Genomic DNA, 23,244 nt, shown 5'->3' with positions numbered 1-23,244 from the left:
AATATTTTTGTCTTGTTTCTAGTCCAAACATCATTCTTAAAACAAGAAGTATTTACTAGACAAGCAAAAGTAATTGTCTTGTTTTGGAAAAAAATAACTCCAAATTAAGAGTTTTTGTTTAAAATAAGATAAATAATCTGCCAATGGGGTTAGCAAAATAATCTTGTTTTCTGTTTGATTTAAAATCATTTGTCTTATCCCACTGGCAGATTATTTTGCTTGTTTTAAGCAAAACCTCTCAAAAAAATAAAAAATAATATAAAAATCAAGAGAGTTTTTGCTTAAAAATTTAATTTCAAGTTATTTTTGCCCAAAACAAGACAATCATTTTTACTTGACTAGTAAATGTTTCTTAATGTAAGAATTTTTAGATATTTTGACTAGAAAAAAGACAAAAATACTAAGTAAGGTAAACATTTTTTGCAGTGCAGAAAAATGTCTGACGCGACGCTGCTGCTGCTGGTATTAATGTAAAGGGAAAGCCTATCCTTCATGTTAAATATAAATATATAGCCTACTGATACAGGAAAGATAACGTCGGCAGTAGCCTATTGAGCATACATATCTATGGTATCGACGGCACGCGTGTCGCGTGAAAAATAGGCGTTGTTTCTATTTCTAGCATGCATGTGTTTTCGTCACGCAGGCAGTGTGCAAACTCCAACCTGCTAAAATGAGAGCCGAAATAAAAACAGACACGCCAGGCAGCTGAGACGCTCACGCCACGCTGCCAGTGTGTCGCCGGCCTAACCAGAGCTTCTCTGTCTTCAGGTGAAAACTGCTCTGTGAACGTGAACGAATGCGAGTCCGCACCGTGTGAAAACGGAGGCAGCTGTGAAGATCTCATCAATGCATTTCACTGCTCGTGTCCGCTGGGGTTCACAGGTGTGTAAGTGTGCTCCGTCAAATCCCTGTGTTTTCTTTAAAAACTTTAAAATACTGCACATGTATCCAACTGCTAAATACATGACATAGGTGTTGCAAAACTCAAAAACTGTACCTACGGTATACACACAATTCACTGCAGTTTCCAGCTGAAATAAACACTAGCGCCATTAAAACATCTAGAAATGAATTCCTGTTTGCACAATGGGGTGTAGATTAGCATATCAATTAACAAAGACTTATTTTCCTCGTATGACCTCAAAACACTTTTACCATAGTGCATTTTGACAATTGCATCACGTAACCAGCTCCATAAATGTGGCTTCTCTGATGTAATAAATACATTTTACATTTACTTAGTTAAATTATAAAAATAAACACGCTTTTAGGCAAATTTTTCAAATGATCCTGGGTTGTCAAACAAGATGCAAGACAATTTTTTGATTGTATATGTAAGCAAATTAATAAAATGAATAGAAAACAAGTTCAGTCGGTAGAAACCCCTAAGGCATTGGTTTAATTCACAAAGAAAATAGAAATTGTGGTTTTGTGTGGTTTTTCTAAGTCTTGATGTGTGTTTTAGTAATAGCAGTATATGTGTTTGAAATGTTACCATGTGTAATTTATGTAATAGAACAAATGAACTGGTAGCAGATATTCAAATGACAAACTGTAGGACTAAACCTGTTGAGCTCTGTATAAACTCCCACCTTAGGTTTAATCACAGAGATCCGGTTTGAATTAGTGCACAAACTCACAGACGCGCTGTAACTCAGAGACTTAAGAAAACAGATCCTGTTGTTTAGTGTGAGGTGAGGTGAGACGTTTACAGCACAGCGGCTTAAGATAGATGATGCTGAAAGAAAAACAAACACCCACAGCTTGGGCTAATAACTCCAGGATGCCGGATTTCAGGAGTCTAGTTTCCTTTAGTTCATTTCCAGCGATCAGAGAAAACAGTGGTGCTGCTTAATATTTTTTGGGAAGCTGTGATATATTCATTGATGAATTAAAAAGAAGAGCATTTATTAAATAGAAATCTTTTCTAACAATATAAATGTTTATTATCGCTATCACAGCAGCCGCTGAGCGAACGCACAGAGTAAGGTCATAACTTCATTTTCAACACACTCACATGTCTTTAATATTTAAGTCTAAATAAAAAGAAACAAGTTCACAAAACTCGAAACAATGAAACGGATTACTTTAAATGTGTCAGTTTAGAAGAAAAAGGAAGTTCTACAAACTCATAAAAGTTCATTTGTTCATGTGTGACCCTGGAGCACAAAACCAGTCGTAAGTCTTACGGGTATAGCAATATTTAGTTTGGGTCAAAATTATTAATATTTTTTATGCCAAAAATCATTAAGATATTTTGTGAATGTCCTACTGTAAATATATAATCATGTATTATTAGTAGTAATATGCATTGCTAAGGACTTCATTTGGACAACTTTAAAGGAGAGTTTCTCAATATTTTGAATTTTTTGCACCCTCGGATTCCAGATTTTCAAATAGTTGTATCTCAGCCAAATATAACAAACCATAAATCAATGGAGAGCTCAAAAACTTGACCCTTATGACTGGCCTTGTGGTCCAGGGCCATTTTTGTTTCATTTGAGTTGGCTCTACTCAAACAAATTAATTATTGAGTGTTAGGTTTTACCATGTATACAGGTTCATAATTAACATAAATACTGCATAATCTTTAATTAATGCTAAAGCGAAGGTCATGGCAACCCACCATGACTCCCGAATCCTTCTGAAACACACAGCATAGTGTGTAAAAATCAGTTCAGATGTGAGAAGTCGTGCAATGTTTCCCAGGCTTCGGAGGCCTGAAACCATCCCACACGGACCCGCTACAAAAAAATGCTTTTCTTACTTAGTATTTTTGTCTTGTTTCTAGTCAGAATTTCTAAAAATTCTTACATTAAGAAACATTTACTAGATAAGTAAAAATTATTCTTGTTTTGGGAAAAAACTAAAAAAAAAATTGCTTTAAAATAAGCAAACTAATCTGCCAGTGAGGTAAGCAAACTAATCTTGTTTTGGTTATTTTAAGCAAAAACTAGTTTTCCCAAAACAAGACACATACTTTTGCTTGTCTAGTAAGTACTTCTTGTTTTAAGAATTTTTAGATGTTTGGACTAGAAACAAGACAAAAATACTAAGTAAGAAAAGCACTTTTTTGCAGTGCACCGTCTCCGGTAATGAGTTGGCATGGAAAGCGATCGCTCACGCCGGCCGACAGACAGGCATTCCTGATGTCAGCACTGACAGGAGCCAGCTGGGAAGGGAGGGGAAGCTCTGGATTATTATCCCGGCAGGGCAGCTCATCCCGCGCACTCACTCCTGGACGCTTGGTACCGAGAGGGCGATCGACCGTGGGTGTGCGCTCATGCCGAAGGGAAAATAACAGGGAAGATAGAAAGAAAAGAGCACCGAGAGAAGTAGGAAGAAATAGCGGGACATCTGCACTGGAAACTGTCACTTCTGTGTCAGTGTGTGCTGCGGCTCGTCTTGTTGAGGAGAGGGACTCCGGCCGGGACGTTTGGCAGGATGAGAGGACTAATAGTGAAAGTCATTTGCAGTGGGCTGCTTCTCCTGACAGGTAAAGTGTCGGAGCGATCCGGAAGGAGCTCTGCATTAATGCCGAATTAACCTGCCGAGAGCTCGCACTTCTCCTGTCCACGAAGAGCGACGGGGTCCTTCCTTTGACATAGTGTGTGCGGTTCTTCTGTAATTTATGATGAATATCAGACATCGGCTGTAGAATGTGTTCTGGACATTCAGGCACGTAGTTACTTATTGAAAACCACAAATAAAGACACTTCCTGTTCACTGCAACAAGTGATTTTCTCACTCAGTGGTTTTGTTTTGTATTCCAGCGCACATATGTACGATGACATATGATGGGAAGTGTTGAAACATGAAAATGAAGTGAGATTATGCTTAAGTATCAAATATGGCAAATGTTGATTGTGATAACTGGCAGGATTGGTCTCAGCTGCATGTTTCGTATAGTTTGGTCTGTTATTCTTCACAACAGTAGTTAACGGTAGGCCTGAGCTAAACAGACTAAATTAACTTCAGTTAAATTGAAGAAAGCGTTCTGAACATATGCTGGCCTGCCAATCCTTTTACCAGGATTACATTACTGAAAGGCTTAACGTAAATGCAATTAAAGGTCCAATGGCTTTCATCTGCTCTGTAAGAAACTGGGTAAGGTTGCAGTAGCTTTATGACTTTCTGCTTAAGATAACATAGTGTTGCATAGGGCTGCACAAATAATCAAAATAAAACTGGAATTATGAAATGGCTCAATGCAATTGTCAATTTAAGTGTTTTTACATGTTAGCCGTTCATGATCCACCGTGCATAATTTAACATCTGAAAATGAAGAAATTAACAGCCATATATTGTAATTTTACAGTTGAGATGTAAAATAAAATGATCATATATTTGAAATATACTATGTACAGTATATTTTATGTATTATCATCAATAATAACAATTAAACATTATATTTTTCATATTTGTATTTCTATTTTATTACCATTTTTTATTTCACAGTGAAAAATGTATTGTACTTAGATTATTATTATCAACAACAACAATAATAAAACATTATAGTTTTACTTAAATACTTTTATTTAGTGTTATTATTATTATATAAACAACAATCAAAATAACACATTATATTTTTATATTATATTTATATGTATTACTCAATTTATAATAGTAATATTATAATAGTTATAGTACTTATTTATATTATTTTTATTATATTATCAACAATAATAAAACATCTTAAATCATTTTATATTAAATTGATATATATTCAAATATATATTTAATATATTTTCTGTTACATGAATACTTACTTTCTTCCAATAGTAAAATTTCTTAATTTTTATTTAGTATTGTTGTATAATTTATGTATTATTATTATTATTAATAACAGTTCTTCTTTTTCTTATTATTATTTTATAGTCATATTGATATATAAATCACACTACTAGTTTAGCACTACTATAAAGCAAAGCAAACTAGGATTTTTAAATTTTAAATCACAATCACATTAGTCAATCAGAAAAATTGATCCCAAATCGTGCAGCCCTAGTGCTTCAAATAAAAAGCTTTTGAATAAGAATAACAAGAGTTTACTTTGTTTGAATGTCTGTGTGTAAAGCATCATGTGACCTCTGTCTGCAGGTGCAGTGTGTGAGATTAACATGGACGAGTGTGAGAGTGACCCGTGTCAGAACGGAGGCCGGTGTGAGGACGCCATTAATGCCTACATATGCCACTGTCCACCTCCTGCACCGGACCAGCTGCCCTGGGGCGGCCGCGACTGTAACCTCACACTGACCGGCTGTGAGGACGACCCCTGCCAAAACAACGCCACCTGTGTGCCAACACTGCACGGAGATGAGCATGGACACACCTGCAGATGCCCTTCTGGCTTTCATGGTGACAAATGCGAAACCTCCACCACCTTCTCCGTGACCGCGGGAGGGTTTGTCGTTGTGGAAATCATGCCCAGAAACAGGAGCCGCAGGCAGGCAGGATCGCAAGGCCCGAGCGTCCAGCTGCGGTTCAGGACCACATTACCGGATGCAGTTCTCTTCTACCGGGGAAGCCAAGAGCACTTCTTTATACTGGAGCTGATGGGTGGAAGTCTTCTCTCCAGAGCCCAATCGGGAGATTTAAAGCTGGCTGTGAAGTTAAACGGAGGTTTCAGTGACGGGCTCTGGTGGGAAGTCTCCGTTAGTGTGGATGAGAGACTCGTTCTGACCCTGCTGTCAGAAAACAGGACGGCTGAGGACGGAGGTCACAACCAGCTTTTGTCTTTCCAGCCGCACGGTTTGGAGAAAACGTACATCGGTGGGGTTCCATTGGAATATCTCAACAACACGGCGAGCAGATTGGGATTCGCCGGCTGTTTGGAGGATCTGCTGGTGGATTCTCAGCTGGTTCTTCCGGAAAGCTTCAGCTCTCAGCCGTACGTGCAGATGGGCTGCGAGAGGCGCGAATGGTGCCGTCCCAACCCCTGCTCTGAGCGCGGACACTGCCTGGATCTGTGGACAAATTATACGTGCCGCTGCCACAGGCCGTTTTACGGACTCAACTGTTCAGAAGGTGAGCCGTCTTCATGTGATGTTCGGGTCAATTTGACCCGGAGAAGATTTTCTTTTCCCCGAAAATACTAGTTAATGTTATCGCTTTGGTCTGAAACTTAGTGACTTTGTTCCCAAAGGGTATAACTAAATCTCAATATTTTTTGGGAAATTTTCGTACTTTTTTGTGGGAGTTTTGTTACCTTGTTACACTTGTGGTGTTCCCGGTCATAAATGAGGCCTATAAAAATAGCTTATAAATCACTCATTATACCATATTTTCACCCAATCTTGGATTCAATCTTTTTGTCAACTTGTTCTCTTCAATTAGGACTGTTTTTATAGTTCTGTTTGCATCTGATTAATCGTGGACCTAATTTATCTGAGAGTAGGCATGGTCAAAAATGGTCACAATAGTCGACCATTGAAAGTGAATGGGAGAGACTGAAAATAACAGAACAATTTAGTTTTCAGGAGCATGTTCATTATTTTCATGTACACGTGTGTGCGTGTGTGTGTGTGTGTGTGTGTGTGTGTGGTAATGTCAGATGGATAAATGTATATTAGATGCAGGTTAGGGTAGGATCAAATTTCTCTCTGTGGAAAAGAATGTGTGTTATACTCAAAATTTGTGTGTTTTAACGTGTGTGTGTCTGGGTAGTGTGTGTCTAAATGTATCGATACATGCACAGGTCCAAGGGCTCGATGTTTGCAACCACATATGCTCATATGCTCATAAATCACTCATTATACCAAAAGTATGGTATAATGAGTGATTTTTTACGAAGTAAAAGTTTCAAAACAAAATTCCTGGTGAAACATTAGAGTAGACTAGTGTGATCAACAATACCAATTTTCTTCAGATTTTATTTAATATTTCTAAAATTATTCAATTTTTTTTTTTTTAAATTACTCAAAAAATGAAATGCCTACTCTCAAATAAATGAGATCTATGATTAATCAGATGCAAACAGAAATATAAAACCAGTCCTAATTGAAAGAGAACAAGTTAACAAAAAGATTGAATACAAGATTGGGTGAAAATATGGTATAATGAGTGATTTATAAGCTATTTTTTATGGGCCGGTCATTTTTGACCGGGGGAACACCTCAGGTGTTAGAGGGGTTTGAACACCACCTGAGGGTTAAAATTAAAATTCTGTCATTAATGACTTACTCTAATGCTCAACTGTTCAGAAGTCTTTAAAGGGATCCCCTGGTGTTGAGACTTGTATGGCTTAATATGACATAAATGATGTCTCTTACTGAATTATGTAGTAGAAAACCCATGAAAGATCTACGTTATTTTAAAAAATCGATTTTATATTTGGACCATGGGCGGCGCTATTTTGTTTGTGTTCTAGGTTGATGACGTAGAGTGGTTGAACTCCTCAATCAGCTGGCGTTACCCGTAGCTATTTTTACCACAACGCAACTCGAAAATTGTTTCAGAGTTAAACAAAACAAATGAATTGCTTTGTAATTATACTTAAAACACACTCAAACATACATGTGCACACAAACTCACCTACACAAGTCACAAACAGATCGGCGGCCGGGCACACACACCTGACAGACTGCGCTGTCTCAATCGAGATGTTGGGCTGCTCAGTCTCCACGTCAGGGGCTGAATCGGAAATCGACCCCCTATACCTTGAAATAGGGCATTATTTGAAGGGACGGCCATTTGTAGTGTTGTCCGACACCATAGGGACATGTTCGAGTGCAGTCATTCAGTCTCACGTTGCACCGCAATAACGAGTGTACAGCCGATTTACACACAACAGCTGTCCGACTTCACGCACTCGATCGTCTTCATTCACTCCTTCAAGTTGTATTAGTGAACAAAAGTAGCGAAAGTAATTTGTGTCTTAAAAGTGAAAGTTTAAAGATTGAGGTTTCACTGAGCGTGCTCAAACTTTAATGCACAAACCAATCCCATGCATCATCACCAAAACATCCTGCCTCTCTTCCTCACGTTAACTTTATCCCATTGTCCTACCTAGATATTTCCCTCTGCTGGATACATAGGCATTACAGTTAATCTACTGCATATCAACAGTCTATCTATGATATCAACACAGGGAATAGTGATGTATGCGCGCACGCAGTGTGTGTGTGTTCGCGCCGATCTGTTCGCGCCTCATATGTGTGTGTGTGTGTGTGTGTGTGTGTTCGCGCCGATCTGTTGGGGTGTGTGTGAGTTTGTGTGAGCGAGAGAGTTTGTGTCCACATGTTTGGGTGCGTGAAGTCGGACAGCTGTTGTAAATCGGCTGTACACTGCGGTGCAACGTGAGACTGAATGACTGCACTTGAACATGTCCACTATGATGTCGGACAACACTACAAATGGCCGTCCCTTCAAATAATGCCCTATTTCAAGGTATAGGGGGTCGATTTCGGATTCAGCCCCTGTCATGGAGACTGAGCAGCCCAACATCTCGATTGAGACAACGCAGTCTGTCAGGTGTGTGTGCCCGGCCGCCGATCTGTTTGTGTAGGTGAGTTTGTTTGCACATGTATGTTTGAGTGTGTTTTAAGTACAATTACAAAGCAATTCATTGGTTTTGTTTAACTCTGAAACAATTTTCGAGTTGCGTTGTGGTAAAAATAGCTACGGGTAACGCCAGCTGATTGAGGAGTTCAACCACTCTACGTCATCAACCTAGAACGCAAACAAAATGGCGCCGCCCATGGTCCAAATATAAAATCGATTTTTTAAAATAACGTAGATCTTTCATGGGTTTTCTACTACATAATTCAGTAAGAGACATCATTTATGTTATATTAAGCCATACAAGTCTCAACACCAGGGGATCCCTTTAAATAACAGCTTGCTGTAATGAACAGTGTTGGGTAAGTTACTTTAAAAAAGTAATTCATTACTAGTTACTAATTACATCTTCAATAGTGTAACTAGATCACGGTACACATTACTTTCTCCAAAAAGTATTGAATTACTTATAACTAATTACTTTTTAATTACTTTCTAAATCTTATATCAACCTTGAGTTAAGCAATTCAAGGATAGACATAAAAACAGCTCTTTTAATGTATTCAAAAAAATAATATAAAACTACGTACATAAATTACTCTTATGATAACCAAAGTATTACAAATGTTAGAAGGATACATAAAAACATGCATTTTAAAGTTAGACTTTAAATGTTGATGTTAATTTCACTATTGTTTTATATGCAATTATATTTGGTATTTAGTTCAATTACATCAGAAGTAACTAATTAAATTACAGAAAAAATAAGAGTAATCCTTTACTTTTTCAAGGCAAAAGTAAAACAATGTATGTATTTATTTATTGTTGTTTATTTGAATAGGGACAGATACAAAATCGACAGATTATTACATAAAGAACAATCCGATGCATGAATCAGTGTTTATAGCCAGGGCTAATTCACAACACCTGTCTCTACTAGTAAGGCTTTTAACAGTTAAGATAATGAAGAAATAATTTTAAAAAATAAGAAAAATTACAGTAAATACAATAAAATGTCCAGAAACCAGTTAGCACCAAAAAAGATAATATAACAGATAAACACATGTCCTTAAACTCAAATTACAGGAACTAATTACTTGGTAACTAATTAAACCCAACACTAATGAATGATTAAAGAGTTAGTTCAGCCTAAAATTAAAGCGGTGGTTACGTTTTTTTTTTCTAGGCTTGGTTGTTTTTATGGGGCGCAGTATAATAGTCTTAATATTTATTTTTTCTTCTTTAAATGCCGTATCTTTCTTCTATTCTCCCTTTATTCCACACCGCTGTCTGTCCTTTGAACGGCTCGTTTGCTTCCTGCTTCTATGAAGCCCCTCCCTCTGAAAAACGCAATGGTCTTGGATTGGTTAGATGGCCAAATGTAGTTCCTGTATTTTTATTGGCTGAAGTGCCAAGCACAGGTTGCCGGAAGCCACGCCCCTTCCCATTACGGGCAGAAGTCACATCTGCGGAGACTAGCGAGGGTTTATGATGTCACCAACCCAGGAAGAAGCTCGTTGTAGTCCAAACCGGCCGTTTTTGTAGGCGATTAACTGCCGTAACTTTAAATGACAATATCTCCGTTTTAGGGCTGGGATAAACAATTATTTTTTAAACGATTAATCTAGCGATTATTTTTTTCGATGCATCGATTAATCTAACGATTTATTTTTCCGGTCCGATTCGGTTACGATTCGATTCGATTGCCGATTATCTCCCCATTAATTGCCTAATAGCAATTTATACATGTTGATTTAATTATCTGAATGAAAAAACGAATTCCTTAACATTGCAATATATGTTTATTGCTCTTAAAATTCCAAAGTAAGACTATACAAGAGCAATGCATGCAATAAAAGCTTGAAAACATTAAGTAGGCTACACACACACACACACACACACACACACACACACACACACACACACACACACACACACACACACACACACACACACAAATAAATAAGTATTAACCTACAACAAAGAAACATATTATACGATTTTTCTATGTATGCAACTCAGCCTACAGGCTATGCCCATCGATTAAATATCAACAAGTTGGTTAATCAAATCCGGGGACACACTGCAAGCGTGAGCGTCTCGGCTGTGTGGCGTGTCCGTTTTTGTTTCGGCTCACATGTTAACAGGTTGGAGTTTGCACACTGCCTGTGACGCGTGGAAAACGCGTGCATGCTAGAAATAGAAGAGCGCCTATTTTTCACGCGTTTTGGGAGCGTCTCCAGGCAAAATAGAATAAGATGTTTATATATCATTTTGACACGAATACATATTACTAAATGACATTTTCATGTTTGAAAGTCTGTAGGTTTACATAAATGCAGATATAGGCCTAATTGTAATAATAATAAACGTCAATTATCGATTTTGAAATATTGCAACTGTCAATACAGAACGAAAAAAATTAAAAATTCTCTAAATTTTACTATTTTTTCCTCAACGTCTTAATGCTCGAAATTTAAAGTTTATTTGGATTTTTTCTCTCTAAATTTAATGGTTTTTTTCTCTCAACATGACTTCATTATAGAAATGTAGTTATTTATTTAGATTTTTATTCTCAAAAGCTTTTTCTCTCTCACTGACTTAATGCACAAAATGTAAAGAGTTTATTATTTGGATTTTTTTTCTAAAAAAAAAGTCATTTTTAAAAAAAATTCTCTCTGAATTTAAAACGTTTTTTTTCAATGACTTCATTCTCGAAATGTGAAGTTTATTATTTCGATCCCCCCCCCCAAAAAAGTTATTTTTTTGATTATTTTTTTTCTTTCTCTAAATGTAACGAGTTTTTTTTCAATGACTTCATTCTTGAAATTTAAAGAGTTTATTATCAACTTTTGCATTTTAATATTTAGCTCAAAAAAACATGCAAAAATTACTTCAAACTTTTGGTGGTTTTAATTGTGTTTATTATTGCTTGGCCCTAATCCTCTTCCATATTGAAAACTGAACAAGAAAGAATAGTGAATGAGTGACCAAAACACTACTGTAAAAACACACGGCAATGATAATTTGGTTATAAAATGTAATTCTCCTAATCAACTATAAATTTGTATTTTTGAGGTGTTCATGTTTTCTTGAGATTTGCTGGTATTATCTGGATGTTAACTAAAGAGTGTGTTTTCCACCAGAGCACACTTCATGGACGTTCAGTCACGAGCGCAACAGGAGCTTCGCTGCGTTTCCCATCACGCAGAAGCACGGCCTGAACATGTCTGTGTCTCTGTGGCTAAAATCACGCCATTTAAATGGCCTGGTGTTTCAGCTCCAGCGTGAGGATCAAGCATACTTCTCTATTTTCCTAAAGAATGGCTTATTGTATATTGCGATATACAGCTCCATCAGACGAGCCTCAGGCTTCCTCACCGATGGGGAGGCAGTCTTTGTGACTATTACAAAACAACAAGGCGTTATATTATTTAATAATGAAACGCAGCCGATTTCTGCCAGTCACGTTGACTTTGAGGTAGAGGCCGGAGATGTGGCATATCTTGGTGGACTTCCTGATAGAGTGAACACTTTGCCGTGGGGCGGATATTTTAAGGGCTGTCTGCAGGATGTCCGGATCGACGACACACAGCTGTTCATGTACTCGGGGAGCATCAGCCAGAAACCACAACATTCAAGCTACTTACCCAGAAACTCATCCAATGTGCTGGAGGGATGTGTGGGCGACCAAACCTGTAAGGTGAGCTGATGAGAAATGAATGCTTTGGTAACACTTTAGTATGGGGAACACATATTCACTATTAACTACGTCTTTAGCATTAATAAACTCCTAATTTACTGCTTATTAATAGTTAATAAGGTAGTTTTTGTAGTATTTAAGTTTAGGTATTGTGCAGGATTAAGAGATGTATAATATGGTCATGCAGAATAAGGCATTAAAGGTGCACTATGCAACTTTCGGTCCACTAGAGGTCGCCTATTCTAAACAAAGGCATAGTTTGATGACGCCAAGTTTGAGCGCAGCATCTTGGGTAATGTAGTCTTTATGTGGGACACCTCACAGTCGGTGGAAAATAGGTCTCGGGCAGAAGTCCCGTTCATGGATGCGGTTATTAACGTTACTGTAGTGAAGCAGAGCAGGACCGAGTGTTGAGGAGCTGAGCACGGCTGCTGGAGCGATTGTTACACAAACACCCACCTCGTGAGACCGGGACTTTTATTATGACGGGACACAGTCACCAGGCGCCCGCACTTTCGCTTTTCCGGTCATTGGTATGAGGTGATGCAGCTCTGTTTATCATATTAGATACATTTAAGTGTGTTTAAAATGATGTTATGACGTTACTCTGTGCGTTCGCTCGGCGCTGCTGTGACATGTTCACACTGCTAAGAGAAAAGCGCTTCTGCAGAATAAAACCGAGGGTAGCGCAGATATGACACGATTGAAAGGCGACTCCCTCAGACGCTATGCTGAAACGTCCCGGTCCTTGGTTAAAATAGCAATTTTCTCACAATTTACAAATAGTTGGAAACATCTGGGATATTGTAAGTACACAACTGAACAAAATATATAACACTGGTCAGGTGTCTTTTGGATATTTTACTGCAAAAATACTACATAGTGCACCTTTAATATGTGCTTTATAAGTTCTAATAAACAGCCAATATCCTAGTAATATGCATGCTAATAAACAACTAGTTAACTGAACCTTAAAATAGTGTTACCAATGCTTTTATTCACCAAGCGCACATTCAATTATTTAACGCTGACAGTAAAGACATTGAAATAGAATCTTTTGTAATAATATAAAACTAGATGAGACAAGTTAAAGACATTGCAGGCATTGGATTAACATGTTGATCATCATGTTGGTAACATGTTTTCACACATTGTTAAAATTGAATTAGCATGTTTAAACATGCTGCTATCATGAATTAACATGTTTAACACATGCGTGTTGATAATTAACATTTTAACACGTGTCGATAACACATAGCATGTGTAATGAGTTAAAATATAACACTTTGCTAACATAAAATATGCTAGAAAAATATGTTAGTTCACCACGTTGCAAGTGTGAATTAACATGTTGATAGCATGTTTAAACACATTTGGTAACATTAATTATCATGTTTTAACAGATTATCATGTTATTTTATCACATTGTTAACATGAACTGTTTTTAACACATTGATAGCATGAATAAGCATGTTGTTAATGTTTGAACACATTGCTAACAGTAACATGCTTTAGCACATTGTTAAAATAACATGTTGCTTGCATGAATTGGCATGTTTGCAAGCATGCTTTATCACTTTAATATTAATGTCGTCAATATTAATGTTGTTTCTTATGAACTTTATAATTTTCAACACTGATAATAATCATAAATGTTCGTTGAGGATCAGATCCTCATATGAGAATGATTAGTGAAGGATCATGTGACACTGAAGACTGGAGTAATGATGATAAATTCAGCTTTAATCACAGGAATACATTATATTTTACAACATATTCACATAGAAAACAGCTGATTTAAAATTGTAGAAATATTTCACTATTTTTACTGTATTTATTATCACAATTTTTGAACTTGAGTAATTCTCTTTTCTGCCGCTGCTTGTCTGGACGTCTCAGATTTTGAACTGTTATGTTGATTTCAGATGAAGCCATGTCAGAACGGAGGGCAATGCCGGGTCATCTGGAATGACTTTGTGTGCTCGTGTCCTCTAAACTACTCTGGGAAAATGTGCGAGACACGCGTGTGGTGTGTTAGTGATCCGTGTGACTCCGGGACTCGGTGTGTGGATCTGCCTGATGGTTATGAGTGTGAGTAACTTCAGTCTCTCAGTTCTCAAGAAAACACACACTCAAGCTCACAGATGAAACCCAACAGCTCAGTTAGAAAAAATACACATTTAACCCTTGTGTTTCAGGTCAGTTTGACCCGCAGTGCATTTTTGAGTTTGCTTATGCCTTGGCTTTAAAGGTCCACTGAAATCAAAATTTAAGTTTTTTAGCTTTTAGTATGACTGTGTTAGCCTTAAAGTTATGAATAAGCTGGTATGTTCCAAAACTATGACAAAATTTGCATTTAGGAGATATAAGCATTCAAAATGTACAGTCTCCCACTTCCGTTAAAACGAATCTCAGATTTTGGTGACATCATCACAGACTTCACTTTCTCGTCAAATCTTCTGTCCAATCAAAATGCTCTCTAGAATCTAAAGCCCGCCCCCTACACCGCTGAAGCTGTGGCTGAAAAGTACAACAAGGCTGAAAAAGTTTAAACATTTTTGTCACTCATTTAGTCCTACGTAAAAAATAAAAAATAAAAATAAAATAAAAATTATATATATATATATAAACCATTAAAATAAAACATGCACTAAAAAGATGTTTTCTTGCATATCATGACCAACAAGATGGTGAACATGCAAATGTTTCCTATTATTTAATTATTTAAATACATTTCCATCTAAGGGGTTGACAATCTTGTGAATCCCGGTGTTAATCTACTCCTCCTCTCTCCAGGTTTAGCCAACGCCACGTTTGAGAGCAATGCTTTGAAGTTCAGCGCCAACGGCTCCTTGTTTGTCCCGGTGACGAACATCTCCATGGATCTGCGGACGCGTGAGGAGAACGGGACGCTTTTACGCACCTCCAACCGGCTGGAGTTCTTCTGCGTGGGGCTTCTGAACTCCTCGCTGATCGTGAAGTTTCGCGAGGGGAACAGTCTGGATGTGCACGCGTTCACCAGCGACGTCCCCGTTTCGGACGGAGAATGGCACCGAGTGGCTCTCTACAGGTCCAGCTCGCGGAAGGCGCCGTCTCATTGGGTCCTCACTGTGGACGGGTGGACGTCTGGAAACAGCTTGACTGCAGCTGGCGGCGCAGACTTCTTCAACTTCTCCACCGTGTGGCTGGCAGAGAACTACACGGGCTGTTTGGGCGAGGTGCGGATCGGTGGGGTTTATTTACCGTTTTCTGGACGCCTGGAGGAAGAGGCTCCGCAAGCGTCACAGTTCATCCGAGTTGGCGGGACGGCAGAGCCTCAGCTGGGATGCTCCGGCACCCGCTTGTGTCTTTCCGAGCCCTGCCAGAATAACGGCACGTGCACGGACCTCTTCAATCTCTTCCACTGCAAATGTGCCCCGGGATGGACGGGTGAGCGCTGCCAGGATAACGTGGATGAGTGTAAGCAAAGGCCCTGCGTCCGCGGGACGTGCAGGGATCTGTCGGGGGGCTATGAGTGCGACTGTCCTGCCGGATTCGGGGGGAAGAACTGCCAGGAGGAGGTGGACCAATGCCAGGAGCATCGCTGTGAGAACGGAGGCTCCTGTGTGACTACAGGCACGGGATACACCTGCGTCTGTCCACCTGATCACACAGGCCCATTCTGCCAGTGAGTGATGTTTCAATAGTGCTCGGTTTACTTTAAAGGGAAAGTTCACCCAAAAATGAAAATTTCATGTTTATCTGCTTACCCCTAGGGCATCTACGATGTAGGTGATGGGTATTGTTAAGGTTTTAACGGTATTACTACTCTTACGGATACTGCTTATCGGTCCGGTACTTTAACGGTATTCTTATCGGTACTTTTTGAGATTTTATATATATATATATATACACACACACACACACACAATTAACAAAAATACACATTATATACCGTGCTTTCATTTCAGGAAGAATTCTAGTAAAATAACACTGCATAGTTTATCATAAATAGCCAAAATAATGCGTATTAAAGCTGAAGTTATTAGTTGAAGAGCTGTGAGTGATTTTCTCTTTGCATTTGGTTGTTTAATTCGCAGTAATTCGTCAGCATGTTTATTTACACCGCTGCCTCTTTAAGACAGACGTGCAGATCTATAGGCGACTGATAATAGGCAGATGCACTACACTTTCTCCTGACTATATCCATAATAACTACGTCCATTTTAGACACAAACTAAAACTGTTAAACTGTTGTGTTAAAGAGACCCAAGCCGGTCGTTTTGACATAGATGTTTGTGTATATTTGATCGTTTAGACGCGAGTGTGAAACCGAAACTGTAATTTGCTCGTCTCGTTGCGGCTGTTTCGGAGCGCGCGCCGACTTGGGAACAATCTCTTGCGCACATATTTGTGCATTTAATCGCTCTTTTTATTATTAAACGCATCCCACAATTTACCAACAGTAGCTAGACTGTATTTTACAACAATCTCTGATCGTGCTGATTCTGTCATTATGTTTGAGTTTTATGGAGAAATGACTGCGTAGGCTACCGTTGCAAAGGGAATTACATAAGTTGCGCTAGACATAAATATTATTATTTTAATCTTTGGAAGCCAAAATCTAAAAATCAGACTATCACAGATCTAAAGTGTAACCAGGCTATGTTTGAATGTTTAGTTCTGTCCTCTGTCGTTTTGCGCGTGGTCTCTCTCTCTCTCTCTCTCTCTCTCTCTCTCTCTCTCTCTCTCTCTCTCTCTCTCTCTCTCTCTCTCTCTCTCTCGTCACGTGTATTTTCAAAAGTACCGACAGAAGAACCGATAACGTCCGAGCTTATCGATACAACGTTCTTTAAAAATTCAACCCCGGGGCCCGTTTAATACCGGTTTTCGGTACCCAACCCTAGTTGACATGCATTATACGAGCAACGGTTGGAGTTAAAAAAATCATAATTTGTGTTCTACTGAAGAAACAAACACTGGGGGTCAGCAGATAAACAGCACACTCATTTTTGGCTGAACTATCCCTTTAAATTTATTGTGCATTTTGTTTTTCAGAGCGGACATTTGTCTTTGACACTGGTGACATAAATACACCCACATTAATGCTTAAAAACACATCACACAAACACCAAACATAAAAATATACACTTAAGCACTATCCCCATCATTCCTTAGACATTTCAAATCTTCCACAATTAAGGAAGGGAAAAAGTTTCTTGCATAACATCTCAATCTCAGCAAAGCTGCATTTATTTGATCAAAAATACAGTAAAAACAGTGATATTGTAATTTAAAATAGCTGTTTTCTATTTGAATATACATGACCCTGAAATTGAGATTTATACATCACCTGAGTAGAATAGATGAGCGTTCAGGGATGGATGGTTTGTTTGGATAGGACAATATTTGTCTGAAAATCTGGAATCTGAGGGTGCCCAAATGAAGTCCTTAGCAATGCATTTTAGATATATTTACAGTAGGAAATTTACTATTTATCTTCATGGAACATGATCTTAATACTCGAATGATTTTTGGCATAAAAGAAAAATTGATCATTTTAACCCATACAATGTATTGTTGGCATTTTTTTATGTAGAAAAAGTTCAAAGAAACAGCATTTATCTGAAAAAAAAAAGATTATTCTCTTTTGATTCATTTAATGCGTCCTTGGCTGAATTAAAGTTTATTTCTTTAACCCTAAACTTTTGAATATATATATACATACATACACACATAAACTGTAAAAAAAAAAAAGTCCGTAAAAATAGGGCATAATGTACTGTATAAATATGAAGGAATTTTCCGTAGTGGTGTTTTAGCTGTTTTTTGAATTAGACATTGCATTAGTTTGTGCTTTAAGGGTTAACAGAAATTTCTGTAAAATTACTGGGTAATGTACTGGCAGAAAATGACCAGTACATTTTCAGGTTTTATTTTTTTCTGTGTGTATATATGGAAAAAATGTGGATAACTACTAGAATATTTATTAGTGAGAAATGTTATTCCTTTAGTAGCTTTGAGACGTTCTAGTTTAACATTTTTTTTTTATTGTTTGCAATTTTTTTGGTGTTGTCATTTTTTAATAAGATTTCTTAACAAAAGTCTATATAGTTACGATATTTAAAGTTATAGTTAATGACCATGTTATTTTGGTTAACGTTTATTCTATTTTAAGTGGCCTTTTCATGGTTTTAGTTAAATAACCGGGTTATGAGGTCTACATTGCTGGAGAAATGTGAAATCCGACAGTTGTGCTGAACTCATCGGGCATATTGATCCTTACTCAGAGAAAAGGTTTGATTGAATTTGACATCTATACAGTCTTGTTGTATTTTCCCATTATTGATCACTGATCATGTCTCATCCCTCAGATGGCGTCAGTGTAATGTGGATTCAGATTGTGAGAACGGCGGCGTGTGCACTGAGGGATTGTGGGGGATGAACTGTACCTGCAGACCAGGCTTCAGTGGAGAGAGGTGAGGGCTGTGTTCATTATTATGCCCAATGACATGTTTCTGGATCAACATTCCTCTCAATATATTCAAGGGAGTAGGGAAGCTGACGACTGGGGTTTGGAAGGGATATTGTTTCAATGTTATTTAAACGTTTAGTATTGATATTTGCTTCATAAATGATCAACTTTAGAACATTGACTGAACTAATTTGAGCTGAATGACACTATTGTCTTCTGTACACTTGCGTTAGAGCTGAAATTTAATTTTTTATTTAAAAACGATTTTTGCAACATTAATACCATTTGGTTCATTTTCTATTAATGTGAAGCAGCTTTGAAACAATCTGTATTATATAAATAAATGTGATTTGACTTAATTAAAATTTTCACTTTTCTTTTTAATTTTATTTGAATGATTGTGTTATATTCTTGTCATTTTTATTATTTTTAATATTTCTATTTTGCTTCAACTTATTTCAGTTCATGCAGCATTTCTAATTTGACTCTCATTTTTATTTAATCTCAATATTTCTATTGAGATTTCAGTTTTAGTATTTCAACTTATTTTAGCAAGTACTAAAAGACAGCATTTCTAATGTTCCTTTTTTTTTATTTAACCTCATAATATTTCTATTTAGCTTGAATTTTTTTATATTTCGGTTTTAGTTTTGGTCATTTTAGTAATTCAAGTTATTTTATGTCTACTGGGAGTAACATTGATGAGTTCTTTGCCTCGCTGTCTCTGTGTATCAGATGTAAAGTGTGTGTGTGTTTTGTGTTCCAGATGTGAAGTGGATGTAGACGAGTGTGAGTCGGATCCGTGTCTGAATGGAGGCACGTGTCTGAACAGAGCCAATCACTACCTCTGTGAGTGTGTGTCAGACTTCAGTGGAGAAAACTGTGAGAATGCGGTGAGCTCGAGTCATTCATTCAGATGATAATGCTTGGGTCAATCTATGTCCTACCAAATCCGTTTGTACAAATGCCTTTTTTTCTTCACATTTTTCTGTATTTAACCCTCATCCGCACTTTATTACAAATACTTCCCTCGTGGGCTTAAAATGACCCAAAGCCCTAAAATTATACTTAATTTTTCTCATCCAAAGAGCTTTATTTAATTTGGATTTTACCTTTAAAGCTCAAAATTGGGTGTCTTTATAGGCCCCTTGTGAAAAAATAATAATCCACGACTCTCGCCACTAGATGTCCTTACAGCTCTATATGGAGCAAACAAGCTGTTCCGCTGGGTCCTAAAGTCCGCTCTTGAGTTATCTCTTCAGATACACGTCTACAGATTATACAATCAGTTTTTGTAAAGTTTTAGCAGTTTTTGTTTTAATTTGTTAGGTTTTTCTGTGTACTGACTCATTCCATTCATTCCCATGGGGGTCAAATTGGTCCATGAGGGAAGGATCTGTTACATTTTTTAAAATTTCAACTACAAAACTCCTCAAATCCAGTCAATTTATTTCATTGTGGTTTAAGTGTGATAAAATTCTACGGTCTAACACCACTCCGATGAATATTAAACAAAAATGTATACATTTTTTCCAGGGTTAAATTAAACAAGTAAAATTGTAGTAAACAAGAACCATTTCTAAATGATTTAAATCATGGAACTTATACAATTTAAAAACAATTTAGTTAACGTTGAACAAAAATGTTATGGCTCTATGAAATTTGAAATCATTTAACAATAAAATCTGTTTAATTTTTTCCAAAGAAGTTTTTTTCCCCTATTCCATTTTAATGGTTAAATTTAAATGTTAGTAAAAACAAAAACAAAAATCATGTCTAATTTATTTAAATAGTTAAAACATACAATTTAAGATAGAGTAAATTTTAGCGTTCCCAAATATTTTTCAGTATGGTAAATAAAATGTTTGTCATTTAAATGCATGTCTAATTACGCAAAATCATGAAACGCACAGCAATTTATTAGGTTGAACTAAAAATATTTTTAGGGCCCTATAAATCCATTATTTTTTTTATTTTTTGAGTACTAACATTTCATTTAACCATTAAAATGAATATCAATTTTTTTTGCCATAAACCATATACAGTTTAACAGCAATTTATTAACAAAAATTTCATTTTAGGATTCTATTCCCTATTACCCTCAATTTTTCCATTTTCTGTCTTAGTGTGGATTCTATTTTATTAGTGTAATTACATTTAAAATAGATATACTGTTAGATTTAAAATAATCTAATCAATGGAACTCATAAAAGTTTAACTCTTTCCCCGCCAAACACAGAATTTTCCGTGTTTTTACTGTCAGACGCTAGGGGGCGCAATTTGTCTCTCACAAACGCGATTTTCTTTATGAAACTTCAAATGCATGAAGCTAGAATAAAACTTTTTTTTTGTTTGTTTAAAAGAAGAGGGTCAGCTCTTTATTTTGATTTATTGCATGCTCAGCTATTCATGACTAAATACATATACGCTAACTAAATATTCTATGAGCTATTAAATTTGTGTGAAAATGGTCAAAAACCCTGGTGGTGACTGGTAACTTTCTTTTAAAAATGCTGGTGGGGAAAGAGTTAACGATTGAATAACTTATTTAAAAAAAAAAAAGTACAATAGGGCCCCAAGACATTATTTTTTCCAGAAACAACTTATGTTCAATTCAATATTTTGAGTGTGGATTGTGATTTCCTACGTCTCGTCCTGTAGAAGCAGCCGCAGAAGGAGCGAGTGCCGTGGCTGGTGGTGGCCGTCCCGCTGGCGTGTCTCGCCGTCCTGCTGGCTGCGGTGGGGATGGTTTGCCTGGTTCTCACCACCCGAAAAAAGCGGCAGTCGGAGGGCACCTACAGCCCCAGCCGACAGGAAGTGGCTGGAGCCCGGCTGGAGATGGGCAGTGTGCTTAAAGTGCCTCCAGAAGAAAGACTCATCTGAACCATGGCATTGACATTCGAGAGAGGCAAAGCCAACAGGCGTGGCTTTCATGTGTCGAGGCACGTCGAGCAAAGCTGCGTGTGCCTTCAGCTGAAGGACAGTGGAGGAAAACCCGGGCGGTTCTCTACGGCGAACGATCACTTTACTCACTGCGAACAAGAAAGCGGCTTGGGATCTACAGCCAATGTGCACTGCAAAACAATGAGTGTGTCTTGTTTTCCACCACAACTATCGAACTCAAGGGTTACATTTACTTGAGAAGCAAAATGACTGAAGATATTAAGTCTTGTTTACTGGAAAATGTATAAAAATTAAGTTTATTTGAAGGAAATTTATGAAAGAATCATTCTTGTTTCAGAGTTCGTATGGTTATGAAAAACCTGGTGAAGTCGTGAAAATCTATTCCACAAATGTCTGTATAATAGAATGTTTAATTAATAATATTAGACAAGTGACAATTCATTCATGTGACGTTATGTTCTCTGCATCTGAACAGTATCAAATAGTGAAGATATGCTATGATACATTTGAATACATACTTTTTTTATGGAACATTAGCTCATGATTATTTGCCTCAGAAGTCGAGGAAAAGTCATGGAAGTTTACTGGTAATGATGTGTAAGAACCCTATTGTTTTTCAATTCTTGTTTAAACGCTTTCCAATTTGAAATAAAATAATAGATATAGTAGAATAGATTTTAAAACTTAAAATCCAAGTCATTTTGCTTCTTAAGTAAATATATCTTGATTTAAAAAAAAAGAGACTAAGCAAGAGTATTTCTTTTTTCAGTGTAAGAAAAATAAGTAGTGACCACTTTTCGTGTATCGAATCATTGTTTCATTCATGGAGCTCAGTCATGTGACTGAAAACAGGCCTGTTCATTTCCCATCTGTGTTAAGCCACTAATATCTAGATGATTATCTCTAAAGAAAACAAAGATTCAGATGGACACTTCAGATGCGCACTGTTCAAAATGATGGTTTTGAATTGCTTGAAATATGATTAAAATCACTTCAAAAAATATTGTTAAGTGCAACTGTCATAGGCAACACAATTATTAAGAACATCATAATTGAGTGATTGGGACATGGCTTTCAATGGTGACTTTTGTTTTTGTAAAGATTTATAGGCCAACATATATCGGTTATCGCCTTTCAAATATAAAGCATTATCGGTTATAGGGCAAAATGTTCATATCTGTGTATCCCAAACAGACACATGAACATTTTGGGCACTTGTGATCCATATACAGCACTTCCTCACTTAAAACTAGGGCTGGGTTAAAAAAATGTATATATTTATTAAAATTTACTATATATATATATATATATATATATATATATATATATATATATATATACATACACACACACACACTAAGATTTTAATCAATTCTCACTTTTGCAAATCGATATCTTGTTTCCAGTCGATGAATGAACAGATCATTGTAGCGCCTCCCATCCAATAAATCGTAATAAACACTGTTAACTATTTATATGAAACCGATTTCAAATTACATGTTTTTTTGGTCAAAATTTTAAAAATAAATACATTTTTGCCGCGGCTCACATAAACTTATCCGCTTTAATACCAGTTGTAGCGCAAAATCCATATCATGTCAGTAAGCGCTCAATCCGTGTTTCAACCGTGGAAAGACGTCAGTAAAACGGCTTGAGGAACAGTGTGTCACTTAACGTCACA

The 23,244-nt window shown here is 37.0% G+C and overlaps 1 protein-coding gene across 1 annotated transcript in view; it reads left to right on the top strand.

Moving 5' to 3' along the window:
* Positions 1 to 22,850, top strand: part of crb2b (crumbs cell polarity complex component 2b) — a 57,927-nt gene extending 35,077 nt beyond the window's left edge. Inside the window, exons 10-17 of the mRNA XM_067414507.1 lie at positions 772 to 885; positions 5,104 to 6,030; positions 11,649 to 12,205; positions 14,131 to 14,296; positions 15,002 to 15,872; positions 18,559 to 18,663; positions 19,426 to 19,552; positions 21,321 to 22,850. Coding sequence (XP_067270608.1) covers positions 772 to 885; positions 5,104 to 6,030; positions 11,649 to 12,205; positions 14,131 to 14,296; positions 15,002 to 15,872; positions 18,559 to 18,663; positions 19,426 to 19,552; positions 21,321 to 21,542 — 3,089 coding nt within the window. The 3' untranslated portion in view covers positions 21,543 to 22,850. The remainder of the gene's footprint in view (positions 1 to 771; positions 886 to 5,103; positions 6,031 to 11,648; positions 12,206 to 14,130; positions 14,297 to 15,001; positions 15,873 to 18,558; positions 18,664 to 19,425; positions 19,553 to 21,320) is intronic.
* The last annotated feature ends 394 nt before the right edge of the window (positions 22,851 to 23,244 follow it).

The sequence above is a fragment of the Pseudorasbora parva genome, chromosome 13, assembly GCF_024679245.1.
Source record: "Pseudorasbora parva isolate DD20220531a chromosome 13, ASM2467924v1, whole genome shotgun sequence".
Lineage (NCBI taxonomy): Eukaryota > Metazoa > Chordata > Actinopteri > Cypriniformes > Gobionidae > Pseudorasbora > Pseudorasbora parva.
Note: the sequence above shows the minus strand (reverse complement) of the source record. Positions and strands in the feature narration are given on the sequence as shown.